At 36.3% G+C, this 26,819-nt stretch overlaps 1 protein-coding gene across 1 annotated transcript in view; it reads right to left on the reverse strand.

Moving 5' to 3' along the window:
• Positions 1-25,580, reverse strand: part of tex264b (testis expressed 264, ER-phagy receptor b) — a 47,356-nt gene extending 21,776 nt beyond the window's left edge. The window contains exons 1-2 of the mRNA XM_008408720.2: positions 25,105-25,580; positions 17,552-17,773 (exon numbers count right to left, since the gene is read on the reverse strand). Of these exons, the coding sequence (XP_008406942.1) occupies positions 17,552-17,773; positions 25,105-25,362 (480 nt within the window). The 5' untranslated portion in view covers positions 25,363-25,580. The remainder of the gene's footprint in view (positions 1-17,551; positions 17,774-25,104) is intronic.
• Between the last annotated feature and the right edge of the window lie 1,239 nt (positions 25,581-26,819).

Genomic DNA, 26,819 nt, shown 5'->3' on the forward strand with positions numbered 1-26,819 from the left:
CCCACATGCTTCAGCTAGCAGCCAACATACACAGAGTTCATCATCATGTCATTTTATATCAATTTGCACAGCATTGAAACCATTTGAGTCAGAGTAAAAGTAAGACTTCTGGCAGACAAAAACAGGTGACTTCCTGTTGGAGGGGGCGTGGCTAAGGGGATGTCATCATATGACCTTGTGAATGTGATCAAGGCTGGCCAATAATGAGACATGGRAAGTCTGATGAAGTTGTCACTTTTCCTGTAGAAGTTATTGCATTTTAGTATTTCATGGCACAGAGCCAAAGTTTGACACTTAGCCACGCCCACATGCTTTGATGTGCGAGAATTCTTTTGATGACTTTTCACCTTCAATGTCTTAAGTGTGTGCTGAGTTAGTTTGAAGTATGTATCTCAAAAGCTGTAGGAGGAGTTCGATCAGATGCGACGTCTATGAAAAACAGGAAATGGCGGCTTTGACGCAAAATGACCGACTTCCTGTTTGGTTTGGACCATGGCTCCAAGAGACTTTTTTGTACATCCTGACAAGATACACATGTGTACCAAGTTTCATAATTCTAGGTTAAAGCATGGCTTGGGGCTGATTATTTAAACTCTTCTAGGTGGCGCTGTTGTGACATTAGGCCACGCCCTCCAAATATTGCACTAGATTCCAGTCGGGAGTTGGATAAGGATCCATCTCAGTGAGTTTGGTGCAGCTGGACTCAAAATTGTGGAATTCAGAGCCAAACGTATAGACACAGTGTTACAGGTCAATTCGCCACGCCGCCACGCCCACCTGCTGCATCCAAACCAAACGGGGTTGGAAACTATTATACACCAACATGTCTTCTGTCTGTGGACACAGTTTCATGTTGATCAGGTCAAAGATGTCAGATAGCAACCGTTCACAGTAAAACATGACACTTCCTGTTCTAAGGGGGCGTGGCTTAAGTGGTGTCAAAATTTCACGTTTGGGTCTTGTAGGGCACCCAAAGGTCATCACACACAGAAAGTTTGGTGGCTCTGTCTGTTTCTTTGWAGGAGATATAACAGTTTATTATTTTCTGGTGAGTCGGTGAACTTTGACCCCTGGTATCACCCCTTCAGCATGCATGAAAAGTCACCACTTTGATAGCTTTGAATCGGGCATGCCTTATGAACCAACTGACCAAGTTTGAAGCTGATCCATCAAAAGCTCTAGGAGGAGTTCGATCAAATGCGAAGGCTATAAATGGCCAAAATGGGGTGAAATTCGCAAATTCAATCCAAGATGGCCGACTTCCTGTTTGACTTGCACTATGAGAATAATTGTAAATTCTGACTGTCTTGGGGAGTTCTACAAGTGTACCAAATTTCAAGTTTCTATGATAAAGTAAGTGAATAGGAAAGGGTCTTTTGAAATTTTCTAAGGGGCGCTGTTGAGCCATTTGTTTTGCGAATTTTGCATAGACCTTAAAATACGTAAATTGTTCACAGTCTCCACCAACTTTGGTGAGTTTTTGAATATGTTAAAGCCCCCAAAAAGGCAATTCATTTGTCAGAAGAAAAAAAAAAAACATTTGAAAAACAATAGGTCTTCGCAGCGCTTAGCTGCTCGGGCCTAAATATTGTAAATTTGATGTCATTTTCTCATTCAGTGGCTGTTTTCTAGCCTCCACTGCCAAAAGGCAATTAAGCAAAACAGGCTAAATATATATCAGCATAGAAACTACAATTAATGTGAAAAAAACCTAATAATTAATAACTAATTTCTATCATGAATATTAAGCTAATTGTTTTAACGCAGAGCAACATATAAACAGGGTTGGGAAGGCATTTTCACCATCTGGGGAAAATAAGCAAACTTGCAAAATTTCTGGGTAAAACTGAGTCATTCAGATGGTGAAAATGCCTTTCCAGCCCTGTACATATTGCACTTGCAATTATTTTTGCTAACAAATCAAAGATTTTCTAGAAATCAGTCACACGTCAAACTGATTGTTTAAAAACCAAGAAGCTGCACTTAAACAAATATAATTTTCATTGTTGTCAAAATGAGAACACTTTGTACAAGCAAGAAGGTTAATTAATGCCTCTGACATTTTCATGTGAAGAATAAAGGAAACTGAAGGATAATCAATTCTGCATAGACTTATTTAGCAAAACATATCCACCTTCTGAATGTAGTTTCAGTCTGATGCCTAATCTCCATTGGCACATATGATATTTTATTTTTGACATTCATACAACTTATATAGATCTAATAGTTTCTATTTCTTTGATTGAATTAACATTTTACTAGACAGCAATGTGAATAATATAGTGAGAAGCATAAAAGTTACACAACTCAATAAACACTACTGCAAGAAAAAACCTGTCATGTACAGACGTAAATTTAAAAAAGGAGCATTTCAAAAATTTCTAATTCAACTGACTCCAGCTGCAGTCCAAACCTTGTGAATCTCCCGTTATTAAACTTCCCATTAATATCGAAATATTCTGCTACAACCTATGGTAGTTTACTTTCTCCGGGTAGAGTGTCAATTGAATACAATGTCCTCATAATTATGTGGGCCATAACATTTTTATATACTGAAATAATGTTGTATTACTTTTAATTAATATCCATATTTCCTGAGCAGCCAACTTTCAAAGGTAAGCAATAATTATCCAAATTAACTTCAAATATATTGATCTATCTGAAATAAATGAGCTTCACTTTTGACCTGAATTGCAGAACAAAAAAGGAAGTTTTAAGATTGAATTTAGGAATATATTTTATATTCAAATATGGTGCATTGAAACTGCAAGTAAAGTGAAACACAAGCTACGACTGAACAATGCTTTTGAGTCGAACTGAAAGGGCTAAAGAAATAATTTATTTAAACATTCAACCTTGATGTGCTTTTAAACTAAAATACCTCGAGACCCTGAAGTAATCTTCTGTGACAAGGATTGATTGCTTCCCCTCACCTCATATGATAGGAAACTGGATTTCTAATCTAAGAATCTGCAGATGCTGTGCTGGCGTTCTTGATTACGGTGTTGTGGCAGAAGCAGAAGCAAAGTTCCCCTTGTTTTATTCAAAACAGAAGCAAAGTTCCCCTTGTTTTATCCCCTTTTTTTCCCAAATGCATTGTTATAATAAAATAGGAAATTAAAATGAGTGGTGGCAGACACAAAAATGGAACTTATTCTAAAGAACATAAGTTTTACACGTTTACACTCACATAGTTATACATTGCAGCACCGCATAAGTGTTGTAATTACACTTATTACATTTACTTGTTGCAAAATTAAATACACATAATTATCAACGTGTAAAGGACCACAATTAGGCATATGTCAAAGTACGATAGGCTTTGAAGTTTGCATTGTTATTGGTAAGAACATTTTTGCTTAGGTTGTGTATCCATGCATGTGCCCCAGAGCTTTTCCTTCACTGGCAGGGAGAAAAACAAAAGACTGGCTTACTATAGCTGCAACTACAATGAGCTCAAGTTCTCTGTGTCCTAGGAATACATGGAAGAAAAAGACAAGCAGTTCATATCAGAGCTCATAATTGCATAGAGGATTGTGGATGGTGTTCAAGTTATTTTTTTGTTTGATATTTTTTCAAGTTCAAAGCAGTACCATGACCTCAGGGCTCAGGAGAGCGTTTATGGCAGTCTGGGGCAGCAGGGTCAATTAAAATTTTTTTTTTTTGTTCCCTGGCAGCACAGGAATGAGTATTTGGACAAAGAACATATCAGCTGCTTAATTTCTCCGTCTTGAAAACATGATTGCATTTTAGCCTCATTACAAGTCCAGCCACTGGAAATGACATATCAACGAAGTCTTATGAAAGTGTGACAGACCATTTAAAAAAAATAAAGACTGAGCACAGTACATGATTATTAATAAGCAGGTGATGTAACCAAAAGTTATTCAGACTTTTATGAACACAAAAGTTTGTTCCGAACTTCCCTAGTCTTTGAATAAAATCTTAAGCCAAATAAATGCTATATGATAAATTACATGTGACATATGTGTGCACAGAGCTAACCAGATGCTGCAATGATAAAAACTGACATTGAATAGTAGATCTTTAAAGTAAAACTTTACTGTGTCAATTTTTTACTGTATTTCATTTAATGAAAAATATGGTATTTAAATTCCAAACAAAAAAATAATAATAAATATTAGTCACAATGAACCATGTGGATTAGAGGTAAATACACTGATAACTGGTTGCAAATTTCTATCTTTTGACAATAAAAGACAACAGGGCTGATCCAAAAAGAGAAGTCTGGAGCAAACTTTAAATCTTCAACAGCTCCTAAAATGATTTAAATCTAATCTCATGTAAACAGTAACATGAATCCCATACTTGATCATTTTATTGTTAAATAAATAAGCTCAAGTCAAAATGTATAAGTAACAAAAACCATTAAAATTTCTGCAGATATTTCCAGTATTTTAAAAGAGCATGTGCCTCCAAATGTAACTTATATAAATTATCGATGTGTTTGACCAGCATGAAGAGCAATAAAAGTTGAATCTATCTGTTGGACCACAACAACTCTCAAAAATTATCCATCTATTTTACAACTTGTTGTCTTACGACTGGATTGCTGGAGAAACAATTTGTCAAAATAACCCAATATTCCCATTATTCCCATGCTGAAGATTCCAGTTGAGCAATGAAACAGTGAAGTTTAAAGTAAGACCTTCATATTGTCATTCATCTAAAATCATTTGAGCAGCAGCAAAACATAAAACAATGACACTTTCTTTCTATAAGCCCCCTAGTCAAATACTAATGTGCAGAACCAGTCCATGACTAAGGTTTTAGAAGTCACCCTTTAAAATCAATAATACAAAGAAACATCTAAAACAAACAGCAAATAAGGCTTACAATCAGACCAGCTATGTTTCCAGGCAACAGAGCCCCAATTAAAAATTAGAGCTGTTCGTGAAGACATATTAAAATGTCTTTAAATAGAGAAAGAATGATTTAAGATTACAGTAGAGGAAAGCACATCCAGACTGCCTCAGTGACTTTGCAAGGCTAAAGATGTGGTCTATTTTTCCATCAGCAGGACAAAAGAGACTTCTCTCCTCCCGTATCCAAGCAATTTTTGTACATGGTTATTCCATTTCTGGGTTGTTTTTATCTTTTTCAGCTTTTTTTTCCCCCCTCCAATCTCCCACAGCTCAATGTAAGTGTACACAGGTTTGACAGTTAGAGTTTCCTACGGTGCAACCAAGAGTACACTTTTCCACAGAGGTTAAGTGGAAGGATCCGTCAATAGCAGTAGCTGGAAAACACTCCACAGCCCCTTTCTGTAAATTTGACATCGGAAATCTCTTAAAAGTTGTCTTTCACCAGACTTTCTCAGTTTACTCTCACTATTCATTTGAACTTCCTAGATTTATCTGCCAGCCGTTCCTGCCACTGGATCCAACACACCACCAGCAGATGATCGATTTACAACTCTACCCCTCACTCTACCTGAGTTTCTGAAATATTACACTTTAGATCAGATGATATTACTGCAAAATTGATCATCAACATTTGGCCCAGTGTGGCTTGATACTAAGTACAGTTATGGATTTATGGTCAAACTTGGTATTTGTTATGGGCATTCTGTGACTGGCACAGAAATCCAATAACAACAGCTTGAAATAAGCCAAAATATGACAGAATAAAGTTATACCCACATGCAGTGTTGATGTGGGACGACGTTATGTTTTTGTGGAGAAATATTAGCAACCCTTACTGGTAAGAGAAATGTTTCAAAGGCTCACTGTTCATATCCCCGAGTGTGTGTCCTATTTGAGGCAAAGGGGATTAGAGAATATGAACATTGTTCATACTTCTTGAGTTAGCAGGACATGTACTGCGACTCCATAAAGGGAATACATTTGTCTCAATTTTGAGAGCAGTTGTCATTTTAGGGTCATTCTGGTCATATCTCCAGAGGCATGTTTTGAGTTCAGATAACTGGTAGCATGGATCAGTGAAGATGAAGACTTGCATCAGATTTATCTTAAGAAATGCTTACAGCACAGAAAGAAATGCAGCAACTTTTCTCGAGCAAATATACGATAACTTGCTTCTAAAGTTTAAAGTTAAGAAGGCCGCAAATGCTGTTAAAAATTGCTTTGTGGACGATATTACCAACCACCTTCAGCTGCTGCAGGGAATTGAAAATGTCTTTATAGATAACACAACTATGGGCTGCTCCTCCAAACGCAAAGATACTGCAATTTTTCTGAACAAAGAAAAGCAGGAATTGGAAAATGAAACTGACCGGTTTACACAGACACATGAGAACAGGATCCAATATCACCAACAGATTATTGTGAGATTCTGGGGGATGGTTTTAATAAAAGTATTTACAGGCATTTTGACAATAAGATATGGGGTTAATTTAAAATTTTCACGGTCCTCCATTTTCATTAAATTTTTTTTTAAGGTGTTTTCCTGTATGGCTGACAGCGTCCTTTTATTTGATTAAAATGAAAAATAATAATAACATGAGAGGACTGTTACAAGTGACTTTACAGGTTACAAATTTAGAGCAGCTATGTGTTCAGTACTGCAAGACTCATGCTGAGAAAAGGAGCAAGGAGCAAAGATCTGGTAAATCCAATATGTAATTGATTTCAAATCTATTTCAAATCTTGACTATTTGAAGTTGTAGGATTAGGATTTGTGAAATTACCATTTGTCTTTAACTCTACATGCACTCTATATAATGTAGTCAGCTCTATATTTGTGAAGTGTACTGCAGCTTCGTCAGACAGAAAACTGTCAATCAGTCGGTGCAGTGTTCAACCTCATTTAGTAGGTTGCTGACTTACATCAAGTTATGAAAAGGACAACCACAGTCTCAGCTCTATGGTTTTATAAAATACTTTACTGTACTGGTAGAAGGTTAGCAAGACATCATCAAAGGCTTGTCCCTGGAGAGTGACTTCTGTAAAGCCACTGCACCTGAAAGCCTTCGCTGATCAAGAGCTCTAAGGCGTCCATCCCTCTGAGAGGTATGAAAAAAGACTTGGCATGACTGATCTTGCTTTGCTGCCTATTTTGTGAAATCGTAAACACTACAGTGTGCAAGGCAGACTAAAAGCTGGCTTGCAGCTTTAAGATGAGTGAGCAGAAGGTCGTAACAAGCTGTTTACAGATATTGAGCTCATTGATTAAGGAGCTAGTTAAATCATAAAGTAGCTGCGACTAACCACGTAACGGTGAAAACTAAGTTCAGTTTCACAAGCCAAATGAGGTCTTATTAGAGCCAGATCTGTCCAAATCCCCTTAATAAAACTGGTCTGATGACATGAAACTAAAAGATACCACATTGTAATTCAATCCAAGGCAATGTTGAGAACAGATGAGAAACAAAATCACTGAAATCTGTCAGTCTGGGAAGGGTTACAAAGTCTAAGCTGATTCTAGCAAACCACAAAAAACCCCACCCAATAACAAAAAGTTAAGAAAACAAGAAAATAAAGTTATGGAAAGAGGCTTAACTGTATTTGCTTTTTGTCCAGTGTGGATATCAGTGGATTTTGTAAACTCAACTGCAGAAAAAAACTCCAAAATATTTTAAATTACCTTAGTGTAGATAATCTACACTAAGGTACTCAGTCCATTATGTTGCAAGTTAGACAAAACCTTGAATTTGTGGCATGACTTTTAAATAACTGGTGCAACATCATGTTCGATGTTTCCCTCACCACTGAAGTAGCTGAAGCCCTTCTGCAATTTCCTCCACAGTAACACCTTCCCTTCTGCAGTCTTTGTAAAGCTGGCAGACATGCATACAGAGCTGATTCTGGCAAACCTACAACATCTTCTTGTTTGCTAAACAACAAACATTTCATTTGGCACACCAAGACTCCAACCATGCCTTTTTTCCAGCTTTCTTTGAACATGCTCCAGTTTAAAGCTGTTGTCATTTTTGGATGACAGCAAACAGATTAGCATTCAATTTGCTGGAGGAAGACCAAAAATGTCTGAAACTTTTAAACTTGTGTCTTAAGCCATCATCTTTGGATTTTACAGGAAAGTGAGCAGTTTCCTACAGCTCATAATAGTAACTCATAACAGTTTAAAAATGCTGGCATATCCTCAAATCCTATAATTAATGCAGGGAAGCAAAAACAACAACAAAAAGTACAGATAATGCAAAAAAGTAAGACTAAAGAGTTGTAAAACTTGCTGTAACCGTACATCCCAGGATTATTTTAGTTTCACATCCTCACACTGTCAATGTTGCCCCAGGTTATGTCACAGGCAATTCGTCACACAAAGCCTCTGTAAAAGCTTGCGGTCTTGCACAACTTTTTTTTAATATATAATGTATAAAATCTTTTCAGAATTTTGCTAAACTGGAATGTTTTACTAAAAACTCAGATTCGGTAATATATCAAAAAACAAATTGGGAAGAGGAAAAAGTTAGAAGAACATTGATAAAGATATCAAAATGTGTGGGAATGCTTCACAAGAAAACAGAGAAGGAATTGAATGCATCTTGTGCAAATTACAGCTTTCCTTCCAGGGCATCGTTCAAAGCACCAGCACCAGGAGCTGATATCAACTCTGAACGGTTCGGGTATATTTTAACAAGCTACGTGAGCGCATTGCGCTGATAACACATCTGCAATAGTGAATCAGTGTAAAAAAAAAAGCTGTTTTTCTGCATGACTTTATGCTAGTGTTCATCTTTAATTGCTCCAGGGCAGGGGTCAAGGTCCTTCACACAGCAGTAAATCTTAGACATGAAGTCCATTGTGTTGGTGTGCGCTGATCAAAGGCAAATAGCATAAAATCCATGATCAGCAGACATTCGACACACACGAAATAAAGAATGCTTTACAATCGCTAACCTTATATAACCTCATAAATAACTAGAAACAAAACAAAAATGAGTCCTGGAGTCCTAGAAATCAATCGTAAAATACCAAACAATAAAGATGATGGTGAAAAACAAACACAAAAGGCAGTTGCACCAAAGTTTTTGCATCCTACATAAGACTAATACAGCAAACGAAAGATTTTTAATACATAAATGTCATCATGACCTACACAATTTGAAGACTGCTGACTTGACAACTGTCCAGCAGACAGCTGGACAGTTCACCACAAGGGTAAGCCACATAGTGGCATTGTTTTAGAGCCGCTCACAAGGTGCTGCATCCAAACATATTAATAGAAACTGCAACTGTCACACTCCTGGACCAGAGATGTCAGAAGTGTCTTACCCGGACTAGTGAGAAAAAAAAGACTGGACTGTTTAGCAGTTGTCCTATAAGCCCCCTTTCTGAATTACTTTTTTTTATTTATGAAAAATATCGTTATTCTCTGGTTTAGGAAAATGCTTTTTTCACCAGTCCTAACTTGTAGGTTTTTCTCAGTCATTCATTTCAGCTGCAAAGATTGCACACATTTATTCTTAAAAATGAATCCATTTTTTTAAACAAGTCCTAGCATAATTAGTACAGCATATTATTAGTCTATTAAAAGACTACTCATAAAGCCGCTATCGTTTGAAAATTCAACTCTTTCTGACCTGAGCTAAATCAACAACGCTGAGCGATCCTAATAACGCCTTTAGCTGCAATCAAATATTACAGAAATAAACACTTGAAATGAAACACTGTGTGAGATTAATTCACAGTAAACAACATAGCACTATCTGAACTGAATTGCTAAAATCCTGTAACTTTGAGGTGTCTATTAAACTTCCTACACTGCTTCATTTTTTCCAGCTTAAATACTTAAAGCGCAGCACAAGATGCACTGCAATGAAAGTGCATGCATTCAACTGTAAGACAGAATGAGTAATTAGTGACATTTGACAGTTTCATTAGAGTTGCGTTTTATTAAGAGTGAACTGTTAGCTTAGCGAGACACTGCTCCATCAGAGGCACATGTCCCTGCTTCCTTTCACTGCTCACTTTGTCTTTATTTACTTTTCAACTTTACGCTTCACTCTACATCCCTGATATTAGCGCTATTAGCTCATCATTTTTGCTTTGTTCTGTGCTCATTTTAAATGTCAGAGCAGCAGTATGACAATAGTGATTCTCCAACAGTACAATGGCCTGTTCAGAGTCTGATAGCTCCTCATAAAGCACAGAATTATGGAACGCGGTATCTCTACAACCCAATTACAGTCTTCGTTTCATTTCATAACAGTGAAGAAAAATAATGGCTGAAAGAGTCTGGAGCAGGATAAGAGGCTGTAGTTGCTGCCAGGAGGAACAATCCAGGTGTCAGTCAAGCGGTGACAGTCTTTGCAAAAATTTATTCAACCTTGACAAATGACCAAGGACTGTCTGAAGTCACTGAACAGAACAGAGCTGTTCTTAAGTCTTAAGCTCCCCCCTTTTTTTTTTTATCTTTTTCATTTTCTTTATTTCATTCACTAATAAAACCCCACACCTTGGTTAGATGGCCTCAACCTGTTGTCAGACTCATACTTGAACGATTTAAAATTGCTTCTTGAATTACTTTTTAGAAAATCCCTCAAGAGGACACTTAAGTAAATTTATTTCATTTGCATAGCTATCCACATAAAAGACACCGACAAATAGCAGCGATGTGTTTGTGTGGGTTACTTCTACAGTAGAGCCGTAATCACAGATGGTGTTTAGTATTTTCACTTAAAAAGAATGTTGCCCCATCAGAGCATTAAATTTTACAATCTGTAAAAGATGTTTGGATTTTGGTTCAGTGAATCATCCAAAAACACCAGACGTTTCAGCTCCGGATGCCAAAAACAGTCATTTATATCCAATATTTACATTCAGTCATCGTCAGCGTGAATGCTGTATTAATGTTAGACTTTTGGTGAATGATTTGAAACGTTTGTATAACTCAAAGTGGAGTGATTTCTTTAATGAGAATTTAATTCGCAATTTATATTTATAGAAAATTCTCTCATTTAGTGAAACTAAGATTTCAGTAAATGGCCGTCCCTTTTTTAGGCTTTAGTTGCCTTTATTGAACAGTACATGGACAGGAAATAGGGAGGGGAGGAAAGGTGAATAGAGGGTGTACAACTCCTGATCCTAAATGGACACCTTCAAGCTCAGCTGAAATTTGCAGGATACCAAAAGCCAAATACCTACTGGAGAAAAGCTGTATGGTCAGAGGAGACAAAGAATGAACTGTTTGGCTGAAATAACATGACGTATGTTTGATGGAGAGGGGATAAGGCTTGTAAACTGAAGAACACCGTACCAGCTGTCAGTCACTGTGCTGGTAGAATAATGCTGAAAGTTGCTGAAAGCGACGCTTGTGGGTTGCACAACTTTAATTAAATAATGAGGAAAGAGGAAAATCTTGCAGTTTTTCCATTTCACCTCCAATCAAGAGGTAGATATTTTGAACTCAAACATTGTTCGTCGGGCGTGACAAATCAACGTCAAAGTTACTTTTGGAAATTCCTCCAACCCAGTGGTTCTTAACCTGGGTTCGATCGAACCCCAGGGGTTCGATGAGTCGGTCTCAGGGGTTCGGCGAAGCCTCAGCCGCGGAGGTAAAGACACACTTGTGTAAAGTCGTGATGACGCGCCGCTTTGCCATCACTTGCTGCAGAGGATCACGTTACATTGCTTAGCCAATCAGTGCTGCAGAGGAGTACTGACTGAAGGAGCTCCACTCTCAGCATGGATTTGAACTTGTGTCTTTAATTACTTCAGCAAAGCTCACAGTTTTTACCAAATTCTATAGTCTAAATCTGCTCCTTTTCGGGGTTGCTACTGCCTCTAGTGGTGTGGGGGTGGTTACACAGTTAATATAATTACATTACTAAATCAGAATACCACAAAGTATTTTGTGAGTCGGGGGGGGGGKGGAATAAGAAGGGTTCGGTGAATGCGCATATGCAACTGGGGGGTTCGGTACCTCAAAAAAGGTTCAGAACCACTGCTCCAACCTGAATCTAGTGGAAAATGTTTGTACTGTGATGAAAACAAACCACCTTAAATGGGGGCTACTATTTACCAGTAGAATGGTGCATGTAAGACATTATGACCATGTATGAATAAGAGAAAAAAACAAAAACAATAAATTCAAACTTGTGCAACCAATTCTTGCTTCTAAAATCAACTGAAGTAAAGTTCACCCTATCCCATTCAAAGTTCAGTATTCACAGATGGATGTTGGCTGACCTTTGCAAAGCAGCCAGTTCAGGAGGGCCATTTCTTTTCCTGGGAGCTGATCAGCTCTGCTCCCAATGGAAATAAGAAAGACTTCATTATATGCCCAGAATTTAAGTCATATTCCTGCCAATAACTGGTGAACTTTTAATGCAGCAATGATCATCTTATTTCAACCATTTTTTTAATCTAATTGAGCATCCCTACTTCTTTTTAAAAACAGATTGTGATATTATCCTCTTCCCAATGCCATAAGCTCCAAAGACTCCACATATGTGCTGAAAGCTCAGTTTTTCTCATTTCTATTAGGTTAGTCCAGCTTGATCGTATTGTTTATCGGCTTCAGTCGTTTGCTGTGATACAAGCGTCCACATCGCAAGCAGGTCAAACTTTTTACAACGCACAATTACAGACTCATAGCATCAAAACCCAACAGCATATGTCCTTTTAGTATTGCTCCATTTGCTGCTCCTTAACAAACTGATAGGCCGGCCACAGGCACAAAACTGTTTGTCACAAATCTAAAAATAACCAACCCTCAGAAAACTGCACTCACACCCCGCTGCCTGATCTTAATTCATCGCGACAGAGCAACAGCGAATAAAGTTTAAATCAGATCAATCATATGTAGATGTGACATTTAACATCAACAGTAGATTCCCAGCTGCTGTTGGATGAAAGTCATGTTTGAACATTTAACAGGCAAACTCTGCAGAAGCTCCTGAGGGAAGAGTTGGCTTGCAGGGTCGTGATGCAACACACTTGATCAAAAGATGCCCATTGAATTGAAGTTAATGTGGATAATTGGTTAAAAATAAATCCACACACAGGAAGGGAGTCTGATTTAACGAAATTGTGTCAAATTGTTGTTGTCTTTGTGGCACTGCCTCCGTTTTGCAGTTCTCCCCAGTTCATGTTCCCATTTCACCACCAGCACTTGAACAATAAATTGAGGAGGCAGTTAAACATTTTTACAAACATTAGTTAAGCAATTATCTTTAGAGTTTTTAGTTCAGCTTGAGTACGAGTATAAACATATGCAAGAACTATTCCATATATTTTTATTACTTAATCTGTATAGTTGTTTCATAAGAAAAAAGCCTCTGGTTCAAATTCCCAGCAGCGCTTTTCTGTTTTCAGTTTGTATGCATTCCCTGTGCTTGAAAGGGTTTTCTCTAAGTACTCCAATTTCTTGCCAGTCCAAAAAAAGGAAGTTAAAATAAGCAAAGACACTGTGCTGCAGAAAGGGAGGACTGAGAACGAGAGAAAAAGAAACAAGGAAGAAATTTATGTCAGATAAATATAAAGACCACCTGTGAAAGAGGATAGAAAGATGGTTAAAACACCAAAACACTACCCAAATTTATGGTAGTGCATCAAACAGTGATTTTCTTCATTTTTTTTATTCTTGAGAAAAATAATGGTTCAAATGTTTTCAATTAGATTTTAGTTTTGGGGTGTGATATAACAAAATATGTGGTGTGTGTTTGTGGGCACTGATAAAGAAAAGGAAGAGCTGAACAAACAGCTAAAAACAAGAAAGAAGGAGAAACAGGTAACAGGTAAAAGACTTTCTCATTTTGACAGCTTTATGAGTGTTTTAAAAATATGTTACATACAGTAGATCTAAATGTCAAGAAATTAAGAAGATTTTGCAGAACATCAAGCTCTGTCATGTTTGACCCTTTAAAATGCTTAGACTTTTATGTCTTTTAGCTGTGAATAGTGCATGTTTATTGAGATCAAGAGTGTGGGAATCAAAGTGTTCTACTGTGTCAGTATAGTTTTATTTTTCCAGACATCATTGTCTATTCAAGTAGACAATGATGTCCACTTGAATAGACATCATTGTCTATTCAATGACAATGATGTCATTGAATTCACTGTCAGGGAATTAAACCTTCATTGTTCTATAAAAGTTCTCAAACAGCCTGATAGTTATTGGTCAAATTAATTTCACATTTTCTGATATGTAGGATGAACTTTCATGACCCTTGTCTACATTTTAGTTAGTTCGGTACTGCAATGCAGCAGAAATGGGAGGATAAAAGAAAATAGAAAGAATATCAGTAGCTTTCTGTCAGTGTAAGAGTTCAGAGTGAAACTCATGATATTAAATACAGAAAGCATTTAAAAAATCTAAACAAGGCCTCAAACATGTAAATGTGTAACTTTCCCATCTAGTAAGCAACCGTTCTACACAATTTAGCTACCCTTCTGCATTTTCCAGCAGGAAGCTGCCTTCGTGACATTTTCAAGTATGTAAACTCAACAACCTTTTCTGACCTTTCTGAATGGACGTCACAGTTAGCTAAAAGTCGGCATGTTTAACAAACCCTGTGGACCTGCATCTCTGCTCTTCTTCGCATCCATGTCACCCATTTAAATAACAGGATGACGGAATCTGACAGAAAGCATCGCGAGTCTAAAGACGAACCCTTGAATCCCTCTCTTACGCAACAGAAGACTTTATGCAGAGTTTAATCAGGGCCAGTTTCTAAAAACAATTCCACTGAGCAAAGAAAACCTTGCTTCACATTCAGCACATGACCTCTGTGCTAGCCAGAAACTTGAGTGGCCCCAAGCAAACAAATGTTCCATCATCTGCCTTTCACAAACTTTAGATCTCTGTGAATGTCAGCAATATTATCCCCCCTCTTTACCACCCATCTCCATCTGCAGGCCTGGCCACTATGCTAAAAAATAAAATCTCAAGATGCCAACACTTCTGTGGTCTCACCCAAGACTAAAGAGCCAAGGCACAGAAGAAAAAACATCGGGGCCAATCGATGGTCTGACAAGGCAAATATCAGGCCTGGCCACAGGGCAGCCATTCAAAGTGCAACAGACAGAAATAATTTCGCCATGACAAGCTAGGCATGCTAAATGCTAATGAGCTTATTGAAAAGGTCTCCTCATTTGGGATATGTTGAGCCATCAACAGAATATTTATTCACAGTAAAAAGAAAGAAAAAAAAAAACAGAGAACTTTTCTCATTAATCTGCTTCTATTAGTAATCCATAGCTATGATATTTCCTCTAAATCTTGTCATCTAAAGGATTTATCATTTCAATAACTGATCAAATTTAAATATCGTAATTTTTTAATTTTTGATTTTTATTTTTACAAGTGATCCCTTAAACTTCTAAAATATATAATGTTGATTTTTCAAACCAATAGGTTCGATGTAATGTCAGTGTCCAATAAAGAAATCCTTGAAAGGATGCATCATATTCTGTGGAACGGTTACAATCAGTACTGAGAACATAAAAGACATCTGAAATGTCCCTTGTTTGAACTATTCAATTTGCCTTGGAAGTTGATAACGGCATCACAGCTGAGTTAAGCAAAATTCTTGTTGCAAATCGTTCGGGCTGCCGTCAGCTTGTGAAATCCAATTTTTGAGAACAAAAAGGACACATCATTAGAAAGAAAGAAAAAAAGAAATTAAATACAATTTTATTTGGATGGAAATAGTGCAGCTTGATATGATTTCAAAACAGAATGCAAATGATTTGCTTTAGAGAGAATTTATATTTCTATAGAATTTGTATTTACACAGGTGCATGGATTTATCAATGTTAAGCAAAATTGATCTTTTTCAAATTAAACAGTGATGGCAAATAAATGGGCTTTTTATTCATGATTTTCAGAGCTGATTTATGCAGAGATGAAATACATCTAGTGTTTAGATAGCAATGTTTGAGCCCAAACAATTATGCAATAGGAAATATGTGAGAAAATTATAGCACAGATGAACATCTGAGCACGATCTCTTAATAATTTAAAGCTACTGAAAATGTTTTAAAACAACAATTTTGAAAGCTTGTGCTCATTTGGTGGATATCAGACAGACATCGTCACAACCTCAGGAGCCCTGCTTAGTATATTATACATTATAATATATACGTATATTAGAGCTGGGCAACATCATTTTTCATACCAGATCCTACTTGTGATTTTAATCTATCTTTTTATACTCTCTTAACAAGAGTAGAAAACTTTAAATAAAGTAAAAACAGTGAAATAAGCGAGTGTTTAAATACCTAAAGGGGGGGGGGAAGGGAAATGTAATAGAGCTTCAGATTATATTGGGCTAGCTATAAGCTGACCTTTCGTGCAGGCTAAGTGCCACTGGAGAAAAGCCAGGTCTAAACAGCTTCCAAGCAGATGGCAGAACCAGCCACAAACGGGTCACGCAAACATTTTCCTCCCCTCAGCAGTCGTACAGCGACTGAGACTGCCTACGGCGACGCCACCTGTTACAGCACACTTCCCTGTTTCACCATATTCACCGAGTCCTCTGCTCATCACAGTGACTCACTTTCTTAACATCCCTTAGACACATTATTCATAAAGCACTCCTACTGTTGTTTTTCCTCCTTTCCCTAATTTGTTCAGGATCACACCACATCTCCGTCTTTTTATCTGCTATAAATGTCTTCCTAACACAAGCCTCCGAACCTCCACAGGATGTTGCAAAAAAAAAGAATGAGTAATGAAAAGTTTTCATGTGCCAAAACTCTCAACAGAAAAAAAAAAAAAAACTTTGAAAGACTTACTCATGCATGAGGGGGTCTGAGGTTAAATATTGATTATTTGCTTGCATTGGTAGAAGCAAGGCTTGCTCAGGGTTTCAGTGATTCATTCTAGCAAATCGTTCCTTTTCTTTTAAAAATAACCACAAAGAAGACAGAACATGCAGTTTTTCCTTTTTAACATTTACAAAAGGAAAATATTATGGCATTTAAAATCCACCCTTTAAAGACTGATACAAGAAAAGAATACTTGGAAAAATGTACTTTTTAAAAGTTCCTGCTAACTATCTAGTTTTTAACAAAACCAAGCCACTTAGATTACTTCCTTCTTCTTGTTCTTTTGTACTGTCTTGTACAGTTAAAGTTTACAATTTTGTGAAAAAACAAAGTTGTTTTTTTCCACTGAATTGTTTTTTTTCTCTGAAGTACGTAGAAAAAAAGCACTGCGTGACGGAATGAGGTGAAACAATATTAAATTAAAGTTTACAATTATGTGAAAAAACAGTGTATGTACACATATTTACAAAAAAAAATCATCTTCTTTTCCCTTTTGTTACATTTATATTCATTTAAAATGTCTTCATTAAAAATAAAGTGAAACAGAAGTCAAATTCCTTCTTTGTTTACTAACCTTACAAAATAAAGCTGATTCAAATTTTTCATGTTTTGTTACATTTAATTTTTTTGTCTGTTTACAATAGGCAAATGCCAAGTTCTAATCAAAACATTTCTTAAATGTAAATGTATGTTCAGAGTACCATTTATCTTATTTCTGGAAAAATTAAACAAACAAATTAAATGTGTTTTTTTTAGTATTATTAATTGAACATTGCTTTTCATGCAAACCCTCATAAAATGATGAAAATTATTGTAGGCGTCTAAACTCTGCGTACCTTGATGTAGCGCTCCAGCTGTGGGTAGACTCGTCTCACTCTGAAGTACGTAGAAAAAAGCGCCGTGTGACGGAATGAGGTAGAAATCACGTGGGTGACTTGGGGGAAGGAGAAGACACTAAACCCTGATGACTTGCATTGCTTCAGAAGTTCCTCATCAACTTTGTTTTCGCCCTCACTCAGAATACAGCCAACCGCGTAGCGGCAAAGTGGAGCAGATATCTATGGGGAAAGAGATTAAAAATAATATCACTGTTGTTAATAAACATTGATTAGGAACACCTAAATACGACAAGTCTAGAAGAATGTGGTGAGGAGTATTTTTAATCAATGATTGAGTCTGTTTTTGGGCCAAAAATATCTTTTTTCTTTTTTTGACATCTTCATCACGTTCATGAATGTGGAATTAAAACAGAAGCAAACAAACAGGCATGCTTTGTTTGGAAATGTTGCAAGTGGAAAACCTTTTTTCTATAAAAAAAAAGAAACATGGCAGCATGACTTAGATTTGTAAAGTTAAATTTGACTTAATCCACCATAATTCACGCCGGGGAAAAAGCAAACACCATGTCAGAGAAACACTCCATAGAAACAGTCAACCATGTTGGTGGTTGTGATGTTTTGGGTTTCACAGCCACTGAACCTCCTGGCAGTCATTCATCTGACCATGAACTCCTCTGTACAGTATTCAAAAGCATCACATGTAAGGCCATCTGAGCTTGGCTGAAAAATGGATGTCATGGTACAAAGATACCGAAATCTAAAGCAATAATAACATTATGACTGAAAATGAAAAGAATAAAGGAGTTAAACTTTAAGTCCAGACTTCAACTCAATTCTGCTGCAGGACATAAAGAAAGCTTTGCAGGAGTAAATGCCTGCAAAGCACACACACTCGACTGACACAATATAATAAAGAGTGGTCCAAAGATTCACCACAATGAAGGAAAATAACTTATTCATGTCATTGCTGGGATAGATCAGCCTACAGGCTGTTTCATCATAAACTGTACTTATTTTACCCACACATTTTCCATTTTTATACTAGTTGCTACCTACTTCTGCAAAGGTCCAACGTAACACCTGACATGACTAATGGTGAAAAATAACAACTGAAATCTATCCTTGATCATTTGAACTGATATACAATAGAAACAATAAGTTTCAACAAAATCTCCAAAGAATCTGATTTTATGGACAAAAACTGTACAAACTTAATGTTAAAGAAAGATTTTAGGAAAAGCAAGAGTTTGAGTCAAATTAGACAAAAAAAGAAAAAAAGATATTAAAGATATTTAGCTACCATCCAGACTTCTAAGTAGTAGAAGTTTTATTTATTTGAGCACTATTAGAGGAAATTGTCAGAAAAGCAGTTCCTGTTCCTTTTCCTACTTTGAAAGAGAGTGGCATGCATAAAAAACAGAACAAGGCAAACACTCCAAATGAATACTTCAGGGACCAGCAAGATTGTCCTCTACTGCAAGAAGAGAAGCAAAATTAGAAAGTTATTTAATAAATGTGGTGGAATTACCTAACTTGGTCCCATTACACATTTTCCAGCCCAACCAAACTATTCAAGAAATAACTTTAAGAGGAAAACCCATCTAATGGTAGCAAGTGCAATAAACAATCTCTGTACACCTGACAACTCACAGCAGTTCAGTCTTTGTTTTGCTCCTCAAACTGCTCGTATTTTGGCACCAGTTTGATGCTTTGGGGGGGTTTTCAATGGCTCGTTCTTCATATACGAGCCATTGATGGCTCGTATATGAAGAACAATGTTAAAATGTAACCCTAGGAATCATGTCGTCTTTGGTCTCAGTTGCGTAGAAGCAGAACAGCCATTGCTGAGGCAACAGGAAACAGAAAAAAAACTGCTTAAAGTCTCTTTGCGAGCATACAAAGCGTTTCTTATGCACTCAGATTCTGTAGAGCTACGGTCTTAAATGTTTTAAAATAACTTCCTGAAAGAACAAGTATAGAAGAGATTTCATCAGTCGCCCCAAAGACTGACAAGCATTTCCTGAGCAGCCCCTCGTCTCGCTGCCATCCCCACAGCTTTCATCACGATGTGACATGAACATTGGTCCCTGAAGATGGGCAACCGCATTTGTCAATCTGCAGCTTTTCCACTTGTCATCTCTTCTTATTCACTCAATCTATCTCCCAGAATCTACAAACGCTGGCTTTAAGCACTGAAAAGGAATAGCAAGTATTCCAGTATGATCTAGCCATTGCTTTCATCTGGTATTGTTAGATTTTTTTTCTGATGTGTTTTCACTGATGTCACAAATTCCTCCATGAATAAATAAAACTTCATGGTGTTGCATGCAGTGCACCATTTAGAAATCCGCTTTTGTATATCGCCTTCCTTTATTGTTTGCAGCCTTTTCTAATTTTGTTCATAACAACTATGGTCCAGAAATGACATGCAAAACGCTAATAGACAGTGCATCTGTAGTGGCAGCTCACACAGCTTGCATTCTTCTAGTCTCAATATGGAGGGATGATTAACAGCTGTGTAAATGATCGCCTCTAATTACACTATTTACTAACGCCTCAAAATAGTGAACCAAGTGCATTATTTGTCAATGAAGGCACTTTTTACATTTCAAACGTGAGGCTATTGTCTATCTAAAGCAGGGGTGCCCAAAGTCGGTCGTCGTGGGCTGGCATCCTGCACGTTTTAGTTCTCTCCCTAGTGGTTGTAACAACCTCCTCAGCATGACAAAGTTCTTCTTAGGCCTTCTAATGAGCCATCATTGGATACAGGTTCGTTAAACCAGGGAGAGAAATGGTCTTCAGGATGCCGGCCCTCGAGGACCGACTTTGGGCACCACTGAAAGGGAACAGCTAACAGTCCTCTGATGCACCATAGCTAGTTGCTACAGGAAATTAGAGGAGGAGATTAAAACTCTAAAAATTGTAAACTTTTTGATCATGATTTTTTTTTTTTTTACCAATGTGGCCACCATTAAACATTAAAATGCACCTTGTTGTTGATTTTTTTTTTTTTATCACATTGTAATTCATGTTCAATGTGTGATATCAACACAGATAGTGCATAACTGTGAAGTAGATGGAAAAATGGCAGAGGATTTAAACTGATTGTTTAAGTAAAACATTTAACTGTAGGAATTGGGTGCACTGGGTTTTATTTAGCTGTATGAGAGTATTGTTTGGCTGAATTTCAACTAAGCGTACAGGAGGCGTTGAGAACAATGACATACTTTTTCTGCCTGTAGTTTAGAAATGGCAGCAAAGGAAGTGAACAGTCATTCAGTCTATGTCGGCCACGCTTCCGAATACTCCATTAATATTAACAGCCACCTTGATTGGTTTAGAACTACTCTCTTTGCAGAGGGGGATAACTGTTTACAGCACGGTAAGCTTCATAGCATCAAACTGGTAAATTACATATGTCTCAGGAGTTACAGGGTGTGAATACTTTCGCTGGATATGTTACTGTACCATAAATACTTTCGAGCTACCGTCTTTAATAAAATCGTTCAATACAAGATTCCTTCACATAGTGAAATAAGGCATCTATTGTGTAGAATATTTGTGCTTAATGTTCCTAGACTACTCTTGGACAAACCGTTTCCTCTAACAGCTGGATTCAAACTTCGAGGCTTAAAGGCAGAGTTGAAGTGCACATACTGGATCCCAGAAACCCGTTCTGGCTTTGAAGCTGTGAAGAGGCTGATTGGAGAAGCTTTAGTGAGTGGAGCCCAGAATGTGAAGCTGGGTGTTTGAAGGAATAAAACGGAGCTGTTCAAGCCCTGTATCCATGGCAACCATCTTAGAACCAAATCAAGTTCTCATCGAGGTATTTTGTTTTTCCAGAGGAAGTGATTAAATGAGGTAAAAGTGAGAGAACTGAGCATGAGGGACACACATATGCGTATCCTCTTTCAGCTACACTTTTTACAAGAGCTTCCTGCAGCAAATATCAGCGGACGGCATCTGCCTGTTTAGGCACCAAATACCAGTGCTCCTGTGTGAGGGCACTCTCTCCGGGGCTGGCAGTGCGGCCACTGAATGGCATCCCGAGGCTCAGACGCTAATGAGCCGAGATCATTATGACAATTATTCCAACTTAGATCAAGACTTGGCTGTGACCGTGCAGAGGAAACAGGACCCACTGCTCTAATTGCAAGCTTGGGGAAAGGGGAAAAAATAAAAAATAAAGAGGAAGAGCATAACAAAGGCGTTTTGAAGCAGAGCTGGGAAGAGCTCATCTCTAAACTCTGGTTACATTCCATCAGGTTGCTATGGAAAGTTTTGGCAGTGTCATCAATTCTGCACTAACAGTTAGCAATGAAAAAAAAATGTTTTTCACATATTTGACAAACAATTTGCTGTGTGAATATAACCAAGGTTCTAGTTGACTCATGACTTTTTAGTCTCACTGTGAAATGTTTTTTTTGTTTTGTTTTTTTCCCCCGTACTCTTAACAGAACAGGTCAACCTCAACCATAAAAGGCCTCGGGCTTGATGATTTTCAGGGTTTCATTATGTTTCTGTCTGACCATTACAACATGAATGACGTTAATTTGGAAAGTTATTTCTGAATGAGTCCCATTCCAATGTGATCCAAACATAGGAAGAAATTTAAACAATTTAACCCATACATTATGTGTGGTAAAGTGCAATGACAGAGCAATAGGTATTAAATAGAGCTATTGACATTTTTTAAATACTTTGTAGAAAAAATATTTTCTGGGAATAACAATTTCAGCTATGTCAATGTCTTCTTCATGGAGAAACTAATCACATAAATCACTCAAGTATGATTTGAGTCATTCCTTCTCACAAATCGTCTTTGGTTCAAGTAAGTCTTAAGGGCTTCTTCTATGCTCTCTGATAGACAATGATTTTCAAAGACTTTCAATGATTTTCAATTGGATTCAAGTCATTCTAGCAGTTGTTAGTCTTTTGGAAGCAATAAATAGGAGTGTCCACGGTTGTCTGTAGTGCCACTGTCTTGCTGAAAAGTCTATTTTTGTTTCAGTTTTACATTGTCCAGAATGTCTCTATGAAATTATCCATTTAACCTTCCTTCAATGATATGAACTGTGCCTTTCTATGTTCAGAGACGGTGATAATGTTCCCACTTACAAATTTGACTCTTGGTGTTAGCTTGGTGGTAAATGGCCATGGAGGCAGAAATCCAAAGAGTTATGGCTTTTCAGAAGTTTACAATATTTATAAAACACCATGATCCAAAACATCACTATTCTACAGCCTTCAGGGCTGGATGGAGCAACAAGGTTTTCATAACCTCCCATGATATTCTACTAATTGTACTGAACTATTTTTGCAGTGTTAGACTCAAAACTATATATGATACAAACAACATCATAGAATAAAGAAATGCTTTCATAAAATAACTTGTAATTACTACAATATACAGCCTATTCCATACTTAAAATAATAATAAACAATTATATTAGTCATATTATACAGCGGCATTAAATTAATCATACGAACATTCAGAGGTTTAGATATAAATGTGCTGTCAATGACATCTGTATGTTTGAAAAGTTAAGTTGGCTGGGACGGTTATTCCATGCCCAATATTTTCAAACAATTCTCCAGCCATAAAAATACAAATAAATAAACTCACTGTGTGTGTTTCTGGTCTTCAGAGGATTAATAAGTTTCTTTGTCATTCCATTTTATTACACATATACTTACCCATATAAAGAAATTATATTTCTTTGTGAATTAGTTTGGTTATTAAATATAGCATAGGCTTTATCTCAACCCCATCAGACATATTTGCTGGGAAAAACATTGGCATGTTCATTTTTTATTTTCTATACAGTGCATTTACTTTTACATATCTGTAATGAAATGTTCCTTTTGCATAACTTCTAATTCATTAAGAGTGGAAGATTTACAAATTAAAAGCCAACATTATATACATAAAACTAGAAACTGAGAATTAAAGGATTAAATTCCAGCTTAAATATGTTTGGTGATTCTCATAAAACTGTCCAAGATAACAAAGACTGGCAAAGATGCATAATGTTGGGATTTTATTGCATTTTTAAACTCTTAAGATGATATTAGCTGCAATTCAATGATTTCCTAATTGCTATGCAAATCTATTATGCAATGGCAATTCTAACCGCTTCATTCAAAGTGTGTCTGTAATAATATAATCTCCATTATTTGAGCCTATTACCATAAAATTACATACGATATCATTTCAATATAGCTGGTGGCAACATAGAGCTATGGGTCGGACAATCACTTGCATATCATGTTCAACATCGGTTCAGGTGATAACAAAAGCTTCAATCTGAAAAAAATTAAATTAATAAAATAGGCATCTTATTTTACAAAACTTAAAAGTATTCAAAGTTTGACATAATCTTCTTGGAATTAAAATATTTAGGAATATTCTTTGGCCTCTTAACTGCTGGTTAATTTTATGAAATAGCTCCCATTTTTGACACAGGCTTCCTGCAGCACGACTCTAGTTCAGTTTCTTTAGAGAAATAATGATGCTATATCCAAATTAACTGTCAGAATGTTACTGCAAAAACCCAGGGTTAATAGGATTAGTGTGCCGTCTTGTTGTAAGGGTATATATTCAGCAAAACAAACCTGAAAAGTTGCTTTACTCATTGAAAAATACATGTAAAATTAAACAACAGTGGTAGCATATATGCCACTTAGATGTAACCCATGGATCTCACATCAGCCTTTTTTTTTTTTTGTTTGTGCCCGACTCACTCCATGCTGTTACTGCTGAAAGAATCATCCAGTAAAATAGACTGTAACTTTTCTTCCAATGAAATACAGCGTGATTTAAGAGTACATTTCCAATTATGAAATTTTAGGCAACATTTTATGACAGCTAAATACATAAGACACACTACAGCCAAACAATATGTAAAGTGATGATAAAACAGAAAAAGAAAATTCCAGCCTTATAGCGTTTTCCATTTTTGTTTTTCTACTCAGATAATTTTGCAAAAAAAAGAAAATATAAAAAAATAAGTAATCATAGACAATAATAAAGCTTTACCTGTGACGTTCAGAATGATATCCAAAATGAATTAAGAAATGCACATATAAACCATAAGCTATGAGTTACTTAACCTGATTCCCAGTTGATAAAAACCTCAATAACAGCATTATAATCTTAAAACATTTCAAATATTAAATATTTTCACATTATCATTTGCTATATTAAATCCACAACTTTATATCCAGTTTTGGCAAATAAATTATGAATAAAAATTAATTAAGTCTTAAAAATGTTTTTTATACATCTTTTTTTCGGTTTATATATCAAATGTGAGAAGAAATAGTGAAGAAACTACAGAATATCACAATATTTAAATCGTTAAATTAGTTGAGGGATTATTTTCGTAAAGAATGGCATTATCGCCATCTAGTGGCCAAGTAGTGAACTAATTATGTCCTAATCTATGTCCTCCCCTTACACTTCATTGCACAATATTATCTATATAAAAAAATATATTCTGCATTTATTCAGCATATTTTTGTAAAGAATTTGGAAAAATAATGTTTACCTTTTTAGGGTCTTCATAAAACACTCCAAGACATGGGAGTCCGAGTCCAAGTCCAATGCAGCGAGCCTCCTTTAAAAGTTCCCCGCTGTCTTTATATGCGCCTTCTTTGAATTTATAGGCGAAAGTCAGCTTATTAAAGGCAGGACAGCAAGTTTTCACAGTGATATCCGCTAGGAGTCCTGAGTAAAATATACAACCTGCTAATGTTAAAATGAGGAGACCCAGTAGGACCGCGCACAGACAGAAGCAGTCTGGCATGATAACTCCGAAGAGCAGGTACCGCTATTCAGCTGCTGCCGAACTCTAAGCTATTTGTTTTTTCTGTGAAGAAGCTGCCATGTGTCACAAAGTGTTTGGTCGTTTTACAAAAACCAAATACGTCGTTTACACAACGTATATTTGTGCACAAAGACCCGAGAAAACACTGGATTACACATTGCACAGGACTTCCTGGAAAGTACCATTAAGGCCGATTACAAGGGGTGAAGGAGGTGGCAGTTTCAAATCTTGAAACGGAAACAGTCCTTGCTGCTGGGGAGGGGGGGAGAGTTTGTTACTGCAGCAAAAAAATAAATAAAAATGCTGCTGATTTACCTAACATTTGATTGTAAAATAATATGTTCATAACATATGACATTTTCAATTTTATGGGACCTTCTTATACCTTTAAATATCTTGCACAAATAATTTCTTATATTAATAATAAACGTTAGACACTGATTTATCTACTGCTAATTAACCTGAAAAAGAGATATATTAAAAAGTAGATTGTAGAGTAATGTGTGTCCAATTTGTACTTGGATTTTATAAGGTTAAAGTTGGAAAATGAAAAACAATGTTCCCCAAAATGGGACTTTCAGCTTGGAAATTTGAAGGTGCTGAGGCACCCACAGTTCATTATCAAATATGACAGCTACTGGTAAAACGTATATTCAAAGATGTTTGATTGCATTTATATATACATTGCTATGTTGTCATTAAAAAATAGTTTTGGGTGTTTCTTACCTGAAAAAGTTGGGTATGAAATAAATGGACAAATGGACCTCTGGGAATGTGGGTATGTCAAAATTTTGAAGGTTAGTTCAAATGGTACTGGTACTTTGAGAAAAAATAAATAAATATTGCATTTGTTTTGTTACGTATTTATTGTTGTGGTTTTGGTAAGTAATATATTCTTTACATTTTTTTAAAATGCGTTTTAATTTGTTTTTAACTAGGCATGTTGAAAAAACTTTAGTGTATTAGTTTGGTATTTCTGAAATCAAACTTCCAGGTGAGCCTATTTGCATGGAAGCCCATTTCCGCCATGAAAGACAAAATAAAAGACCAACAGAAAGTCATAATTTCGTCTTTCAAAGTCATAATTATGAGATTTAAAGTCATAATTTCGACTTTCAAAGTCATAATTTCGACTTTCAAAGTCATAATTATGAGATTTAAAGTCATAATTTCGACTTTCAAAGTCATAATTATGAGATTTAAAGTCATAATTTCGACTTTCAAGGTCATAATTATGAGATTCAAAGCCATAATTTCGACTTTCAAAGTCATAATTATGAGATTCAAAGTCATAATTTCGACTTTCAAAGTCATAATTTTGACTTTCAAAGTCATAATTATGAGATTCAAAGTCATAATTTCGACTTTCAAAGTCATAATTATGAGATTCAAAGTCATAATTTCGACTTTCAAAGTCATAATTATGACATAATTTC

The sequence above is a fragment of the Poecilia reticulata genome, linkage group LG5, assembly GCF_000633615.1.
Source record: "Poecilia reticulata strain Guanapo linkage group LG5, Guppy_female_1.0+MT, whole genome shotgun sequence".
Classification (NCBI taxonomy): domain Eukaryota; kingdom Metazoa; phylum Chordata; class Actinopteri; order Cyprinodontiformes; family Poeciliidae; genus Poecilia; species Poecilia reticulata.